The 8,300-nt window shown below is 54.2% G+C and overlaps 1 protein-coding gene across 2 annotated transcripts; it reads left to right on the top strand.

Annotated features, from left to right (window-relative positions):
- Positions 1-4,640: 4,640 nt before the first annotated feature.
- Positions 4,641-7,792, top strand: HMX3 (H6 family homeobox 3). Of its 2 annotated transcripts, XR_005106358.1 has the most exons (3): positions 4,641-5,534; positions 5,713-6,377; positions 6,731-7,792. XR_005106358.1 is itself a non-coding variant. In XM_037401447.1 (2 exons), exons 1-2 carry the CDS (start codon positions 5,219-5,221, stop codon positions 6,318-6,320), a joined length of 924 nt encoding a protein of 307 aa, XP_037257344.1. In that variant the 5' UTR covers positions 4,641-5,218; the 3' UTR covers positions 6,321-6,434. The 2 variants fall into 2 exon arrangements, 1 of the variants encoding a protein (XP_037257344.1); XM_037401447.1 differs by lacking the exon at positions 6,731-7,792 and having other exon boundaries at positions 5,713-6,434.
- Positions 7,793-8,300: the final 508 nt, after the last annotated feature.

Genomic DNA, 8,300 nt, shown 5'->3' with positions numbered 1-8,300 from the left:
GTGGATTTTCATAAATAAGCTATTTGTGGCCACAAAGAGATCTGCTTATTTAGGATTTCACCAGTGCTGATGTTTACACAGCTTATTTTGATTTTTTTTTTTTTTTTTTTACATTCTACGTGATACCTCAGGGTTTACAACTTGGTATATAAGCACCAGCCATCAGATTTAGAAGCTGCGAAGCAACCATCTATCCATCATTCTTTGGGCATTTCTGTCCTGTCATATTTTGAACCAGGTAAGATGGGTTACAGTAAAGCTTACATTTGGATGAGATGTTAAAGAACAGAACATGTTCTGCCTTGAAATCCTCCAGTGATACTTTTCATAAGAGACTTCCTCCAGTATATTTAGCTGACCTCTGTTCTGTGAGCTCACTTATGAAAGTGATGAATTGTGCACACATGACTCATATCAACACAAAGGTGATTGTACTTTCTAGAAATTAGGCTAGTGGGCAGATCACAATGACAAAAGGGAAGGATATGTTGTATGAGTTTGTGATGACTTCAGAGCATCATATCATGTTATATAGAGCACGTGTGTAGTGCTGTGTGAGATGAAGACTGTACTTAGATCACATCATTTGCCCATCAATTCTGTCCCCATAGATTTATTCCAAATACATGGAATTTGCAACAGCACTTGTTTCACAAAAACATCACAGCCTAGAAATTTTTCCTTTTTCCTGTAAAAATGGTATTTTAGTAAGTCAGATGCAGGACTCTGATGAGCCTCAGAAATAAAAGTCTCATAAATTAAACAACCTGCTTTCTCACAGTGCTATGAGGTTCTGATATTTGTCAGGAAAGACTCTCAGTTTGCCAGGAACCCACCAGAAAACAGAGACTTAACAAAGCCTTCCATTTAAAGGCACAAAAAAAAGGGAACAACTTCAACTGTTCCAAAATACCTCTGAACCCACACACATCACATACATCCCAGCACACTCAGCCAAGTGAAACATGAGATTGGCTACGAAGCATAACTCGCTTGTAGTTTTTCTAGCCTTGAATAAAACATCCTTGTCAAATACATCCTGCAAGAGGCATTCCTTTTGATGAGAAAGTAGCATCCCCTTTTCTGGGTAACCTCTGTTTGTTTCCAATCATGTGTTTCAGAAGAAGCAATTGAAATAATGACAGAGAAATGCAATGTTTCTGAATAACGCAGATTTTACAAAGGCCTGATAGTATTTAATGGTTTGCGGTAGGAAAGGGAGAGCCATTGACAGTGGCTCAAACTCTGCAGTAGTTAATCTTTGACATTCACAAAATTGTTTTTAGCTGCCTGGACATCGTAACAGCAGCTCTAAAATCTGGTGGTGGAAGAGCTCATTTCAATTGCCTGGGAAAGGAGTGTTTCTGTGTGGGACAAGCTGTTAAGTGTGTTCTCATCCCTTCTTTCCTCCTTCCTCTGAACATCTAAATCCTGACGCAAGGAGGTACTTCAGCACTTCCCTGTGGAAGAAACTGTTTAAAGTTAGCCATGAAATCAAGTAGTGTTTTAATGGGTTACTCTTTCCCTGCGATTGCTGTAAGGCCAAATGCTGCAAACAGCTACAGGAGAGGAGGGCGCTGGTCTAGGGGGGGACTCCTGGCTGGCCAGTGCCACCTTCTGCAAAGTCATGGCAGGCTGTGCAGGAGCAGGTCCTGCCACTGTCCAAAACAACCCATCAGAGCAGGAGCAGATGCAAACCCCGCTGCTTCTGCTCTGCAGGTCCTGGTTGCAGTCCCCCCACCGCTGGGCTGCCAGACGTGCTCCCAGTTGGACCAACAAAGGAGCAAAGAAACTAAGCGCTGCACTTTCCTCAAGCCCCTCAGGATGGAAAAGAGGAAAGAGACCTCAAAGTGGCAGGTGTTTGTCACCTGTGGTTACAGTGGGGGACGCTCAGGGCGGACAGCTCTAAAGATGGCACAAGAATCTGTGTGAAATAGGGTGATGTGGGCTGCAGGGGGTAACCCCTGCCCGGTGAGCAGGGCTGCCAGCACGGTGTGCCAGGAGCTGGTACCATCAGCAGGCTGTGGGGCAGGGAGGGCATTCTGGAGCTGATCTAAGTGGGGCACCACCGAATCACACAGTACAGGCTCACGCTTCAGCTTAGCAAGAGTGTAGCTCTTTAGAAAAATAATGAAAAAGAAGAGGCAGTGCTGAGACAGGATAAATAAGGAGATAAATCACTTTGCAATACAATGCAAGCCAAAACCTGAAAATAAACAATTACTTTAAATCATATCAAGCACCTATCACAAACATCACATTTATACAATTGATCCGTGTGTAAATTAGCCAATTAATTCTGAATTGGAACACTAATGAAATAATAATTATCTATTTACAATGGAATGGTACGAGCACGGGTCTAGAAACAGAAATAAAGAAAGACTGCAGCAAAATCCACCCAGCTCCATCACCACTGGGCATGGGGGATGGTCAATACCAGTCTTTAATGTCCAGATATTGCTGGGGGGGGGGCATAAATAAAATACATAAATATGTGAGAAACCTATGGGCCACAAATGATGGAGGTGTAGAAACGCTCTTTTAGAACGTTGCTTGTTTGTTTGGGCTTTGGTGGTTTGTACGATTTTTGGTGAGTTGGTTTTTTTTATTTTTTTTCAGTAAAGAGTTGCAAAGTGGAAGTCTCTTTTAACATCTTCAGAGGCTGGCTTGTTTTTTTGTCCCCTGCTTGGCTTTCTGCCATGAGTGATTGTTTACCCTGACAGACTCCAGAGGGATTAGGACCTCATAGTTACCAAAGCAGTGAAAGATGGATGGAAAAGGGTGGGAGTTTCAGTACAGAATTTTTTGGTGACTCATATCTAAATGAAAATCTTCACTGAGATGGAGAAATGCGCTGGGATCTTCTATAACAACCCTGACTTTTCATATAAGAGCTGCAAATAAAATAGACCTTTAGCCCAGGTCTTCATATGATAGGCAAGAGCCCTACTTCAGCAACTGCCAGCTGTTTTCTGCATACAAGCTGTTTTCTGTCGTTCGTCTTTTCTGTACACTTTACCCCAGAGTTGAGGAGTATTTCAACCGAAATAGCATTTCTTAGAAAAATTCCTGATGAGCTTTACTTTGCCTGACGCCTTTAAGTGAAACAGTTATTAACAAAAGCGGAACATTGCTGTAAACTCCGATAAACTGCTGAGACCCCATTCCCAAGATGTGTTTTGCAGATTTTTCAGTTCTGCACCTCCCTGTTTATCTAAACTGCTCCTCACGATGACATAACAGTTTAGAAACGGTCACATAAGAGATGGTGCTCTGAAAAGTGTTATGTACACCAAAGGTATGTGAACTATCGTGCCAGTTGCAGCCAAAAATACTGTATGATTAGGTCTGTATAAATTTTCACAAGATTTATAACCCCAGATGTTTTGGGGGAACCAGAACTCCTGGGAGTGTCTTGCAAACACTGAGAAGTTTCATTCAGATCAAAGACATTGTATGTCAAATTGCCAGGTGGGTGTTTTTAAAAGGGAATAGCAAGAGAAATCAGGGCATTCGAATGTTTCAGTGTAGAGCCTGTTGCCCCCTCTGCACCTGCACCCAGTTCCGAGCCTGTAGCTCCGCACACGCCAGAAGCAATGTGCGCAGGGCGAGCTCACACGTATTCCAAATGTGTAAAAGCACAGCAGAGCTGAGAGGCTGGTATACGCTCTTCTCTCTCCCCTTCCCTCCCTCTTTTCCTTCTTTCTTCCTTTCTTTCCTTCTTTTCTCTTTTCCTTTCCTCTTCCTTTCTTCTCCTTTCCTCTTCCCTTTCTCCTTTCTTTCCCTTTCCCATTCCCTTTCCCTTCCCCTTCCCCTTTCTCTTCCCTATTCCCTTTCCTTTCCCTATTCCTTTCCCCTTCCCTATTCCCTTTTTCCCTTTCCTTTCACCTTTCCCTTTCCCTTCCCTTTTCCTTTCCTTTTACCTTTCCTTTTACCTTTCCCTTTACCTTCCCCTTCCGGACGCTGCTCACGCTCCAGGCGCCCCCCACCCCCGGCCCAGCCGGGTGCCCGAGGGTAGCCAGGGACCACCGGAGGCGGCACAGCGGTACCGGCGGGGCGGACACCCCCGGAGGTCGGGCCGGCCCCGCCGCCGCTTACCGGGGCCCCGGGCCTCACCGCGCGGGGTGCCCTGCCCGGCCCGGGACGCGCGGCGAGGGGCGCTCCCGCGAGGGCGGCGCGGCCCGGCAGGGGGCGCCCTGTGCCGGGCGGCGCGGCCCGGCCCCGGAGCGGCGGCGGGCGACGGGCCGGGCCCCGGGGAGACCCGCCGCAGCCGGGAGGTGGCCGCCCCCGCCCCGCCGCCCCTCCGCCGCGGGCTCGACGTGTCCCGCCGCTCGTCCGCGGCCCGAGGGGGAGGGGGACCGGCGGCGGCGGGGCTCCGTGGGGAGGCCCGCGGCTGGGAGACAGCCCTCCCGCCGCCCCGCAGCCTCCCGCAAGGCCGCTTCTGCCCCGCGGCGGTGGCGAGGTGCCGCCGGCTCCCGGGCCCGCTAGCACGGCTCGGCGCGGCTCAGCGCGCCGCGTCCCCGACGCCGGCGGCTTTTGTTACCGGCGGCGCGGGGCGGGGGGGCAGGGGGGGCGGCGCGGCGGGGCGAGGGGAGGTTTTGTGGCAGGAGCGGCGCCGTCCGTGCCATTCGCCCGCCGCCGCTCCCGTGGTGCCTCAGCCGCGCCGGGATCCCTTTGTGCTAATAGCCCCGTCCTCATTTGCTGCCTAATTGGACTATATAAAGCCAATAACGGGCGGGCGCTCGTAGCCTTCAGCCGCGGCAGCGCGTGGCGGGGGGGCCGGGGCCGCGGGGCTGCGGGCAGGGGCTGCGCGGAGCCTTCTCCTCCCGGCCGCCGCCCAGCCCGATCCCATTTGCCACCGTGCGTGCCCAATCGCCGCGTGCTCCCCGCGTTTAACTTGGATGACATTTTGATTTCATCATTAGCATCCGGCGCCAGGTTGACGCAGCAGCAGCGGCGGCGGGAGGCGGCGGCGGCAGCGACGACCCCGGCTCTCCGTCTGCCCGCAGCAGCCCCCCGGTGCCGCGGGCCGCGCGGGTCCCCTCGGCCCCCCGCCCTGCCGCCCCCCCATGCGAGGGGCCCCCGGCCGGCCCCGCCGCCGCGCTCCCACGCCGCCCCGCCGCGCCTCTCCCCCGCGCCGCCGGGAGCCGCCACCTGCGCGCCGGGCGCGGGCTGCGGGGCCAGCGGCGGGCAGGAGCCGGGCGGGCACCGGAGGATGCCGGAGACCGGGCAGGAGCCACCCAGCGCCCCGCCGGCGCCCCCCAAGGAGTCCTTCTACATCAAGAACCTGCTCAACGGCGGCCCCCCCAAGGCCGCCCCCAAGCAGCCCCGGGCGCTGTTCGCCCCCTCGGGCAAGGCGGCGGTGGACGGCGCCGGCTTCGCCCTCTCGCAGGTGGGCGACCTCGCCTTCCCCCGCTTCGAGATCCCGGCGCCGCGCTTCGCCCTGAGCGCCCACTGCCTGGAGCGCGCCCAGACCTGGTGGTACCCGTACGCCCTGGCGCCGGCCGGAGCCCACCTGCCCCGCACGGAAGGTACCGGCGGGGACCGGGGGTGGGGGGTGGGGGGAGGCTGGCGGCGGGGCGGCGCGGGGGTCCGGCCGGCTCGTCCCGCTTTTCCCCCGGCGGGACGCGGGGGCCGGGCGGTGAAGGTGTCTCTTTGTGTCCCTTTCCCCTCCTCCCTCCACCCCACTCCCTCGTCCTTCCCCTCCAGCCGCGGAGAAATCCCTGCTGAGGGACTCGTCCCCCGCCTCGGGCACCGACCGCGACTCCCCGGAGCCGCTGCTGAAGGCGGAGGGGGAGCAGAAGGAGCTGGACTCCAAGAGCCCCGACGAGATCGTCCTGGAGGAGAGCGACTCGGAGGAGGCCAAGAAGGAGGGAGGCGCGGAGGACTGGAAGAAGCGGGAGGAGAGCCCGGAGAAGAAGCCCTGCCGCAAGAAGAAGACGCGCACGGTGTTCAGCCGCAGCCAGGTCTTCCAGCTGGAGTCCACCTTCGACATGAAGCGCTACCTGAGCAGCTCGGAGCGGGCCGGGCTGGCCGCCTCGCTGCACCTGACAGAGACCCAGGTGAAGATCTGGTTCCAGAACCGCCGCAACAAGTGGAAGCGGCAGCTGGCGGCCGAGCTGGAGGCGGCCAACCTCAGCCACGCCGCCGCGCAGCGCATCGTCCGCGTCCCCATCCTCTACCACGAGAACTCGGGCGCGGAGGGGGGCGCGGGGGGCGGCGGAGCCCCCGGCACCCAGCCCCTGCTCACTTTCCCGCACCCCGTCTACTACTCCCACCCCGTGGTCACCTCCGTGCCGCTCCTGCGGCCCGTCTGAGCCCGCCCGCCGCTGCGCGGAGGGGCGCGGAGAGGCGCGCAAGTCACCGGCCCGCCTGTAAGTACTCCAGCCACTCGTGCGATTCACCCGGCCGGCGTCTGCGAAGCGGGGCGGGGGGGGCGAGGGAGAGGGGTGCGGGGGGAGGGGGGGGGGGACCCCTCGGCGGGTGGTGCTAGGAGGAAAGTCACAAAAAATTAGGAAAAGAAAAAAAATGGGGGGAGGGAAAGGAAAATAAGGAAAATGAAAGCGGGAACTTGTAGAGAACCCTGGAGCTGTCACACCTTTTGTAAACGTGGACAAAAATCGCGATGGTCTCTGTGGCTTTAGTTTTATTTTTGTAAAAAAAAAAAAAAAGGAAAAGAAAAAAAAAGAAAAAAAAAGGATGATAGTAAAAAAATGAATGATCCCAGGCTACTCCTCGAGATTTGCCAAATGCTAACGGGAAGCTGAATTTCTGTTCCCTCCGGACCTCTCCTGCCTCCAAATTGTTCAGGCTCCTGATCCTGTCGTGACTCAAACTTCATCGACCGCGGCTTTTCCTTTAAGCACGCCCCGGTACCAGTTTGCCTCTTTGCTTTCCCACGTTTTGTACCTTTCGGTTTCTCGTCAAGGGACTTTATAACGAGCAAGAAATACAGCCTCAAAGCGAACGGTTAATCACACCCGCACGCTCTGAGTGACCCTTATTTATTATCGTTTAGTTAGATATTTTTAATTCTTGTTTATAATTCTTGTTTTCCTAGCTGTTGGGTTGGTTTTGTTTTGTTGGTCTTTTTTTTTTTCCCTTGTAAAGTTTTCTCGGTATTCTTTTGGGGGAAAAAAATCTGTACCTTTTTGCTTTCTTTTGTAATTCTAATTATTCTAATAATTATTATTATTGTACTTTTGAACTGTGCAATATTGTACGACGATTCTTAAAGCACTGCTTTTATTTGAATGGTGAGGAAAGGGTTTTTAGCATTGTATAATTGCGTTCGTTCATGTTGTACAAAATAAAATAAAATAAAAAAGAATTAAAAGCGAAGGAAAGTGAGAAGAGAGGAGCAGGGCATGGGAATAAACATCAGCCCGGCTTATGCGAATAAATAAGGGAGATTCGGTGAGCTGGGCGCTTTAAGTGAAGGACAATCAACTTTAGGGTAATTTTAATTTATTTGATATGATGTACAGTTTTCTTCTAAAGTCCATTGAGTATGTGGATTTTAATAGGCAGAAATCAAGGGAGGAGTGGGCACCTCTAGTCTCTCTCTGTCTTAGTGTCTGCTCACCTGTTGTCTGACAATTGTTTGCTGTCTTCCCATGGGTTTGGGTTGGTTTCTTTATTTTATTTAAAAAAAAAAATCCCCTTTCGGTTGTATTCTCTGCCCTCTCGCTTTCTGTTAGGGATCGGTCATATTTTTAAAACAGCCTATATTGTTATAAACTTAATGTTGTGGTGGAAAAAAAAAATCAATAAAACCCGTTCCTTATCATTTTTTTAAGTGTGGCTTCGGAGAAAAAAGACACAAACAAACAGACAAACAACCCCCCGAACAAATAAACAAAACAAAAGCCGATGAGGCCAGCGCCGTGCGGGAGCGCTGCGGCCGCGCTCGGCCGGGGCCGCTGGCCGGGGCGGGGGGCGCGGGGCTCCCCCGGGAGCGGGTGGCCGCAGGCCCCCTCCGATGGGGAGCGACTCGACGGAGCGGGGGGGGCTCTCCCAGTTCCGCCGCAGCCAGGGGTATCGCGGTCGGGCAACCCCAAGCGAGGGGTCCCAGGCCTGCAAGGACCCCCCGGAAAGGGCGCGGGGGCGGGCGGGGGGGTCCCTTCCTACGCGGGGCCGCCTCCCCGGGGAGCTTCCCCTGAACTTCTGGCCTTCCCTTCCTCTACCCCCCCCTCCCCTCGCCCGACCCTTCCCCTTCTCCCCCGTCTCCGGGGGGCTGCCGCAGGGGGGCTTGTCCAAAGGCACCCGCGGGTGTCCCGTCCCCCTCCCGGGGCTGC

Source organism: Falco rusticolus, chromosome 9, assembly GCF_015220075.1.
Source record: "Falco rusticolus isolate bFalRus1 chromosome 9, bFalRus1.pri, whole genome shotgun sequence".
Classification (NCBI taxonomy): domain Eukaryota; kingdom Metazoa; phylum Chordata; class Aves; order Falconiformes; family Falconidae; genus Falco; species Falco rusticolus.
The sequence above is the reverse complement of the archived record's forward strand: the minus strand, read 5'-3'. Positions and strand labels throughout refer to the sequence as shown.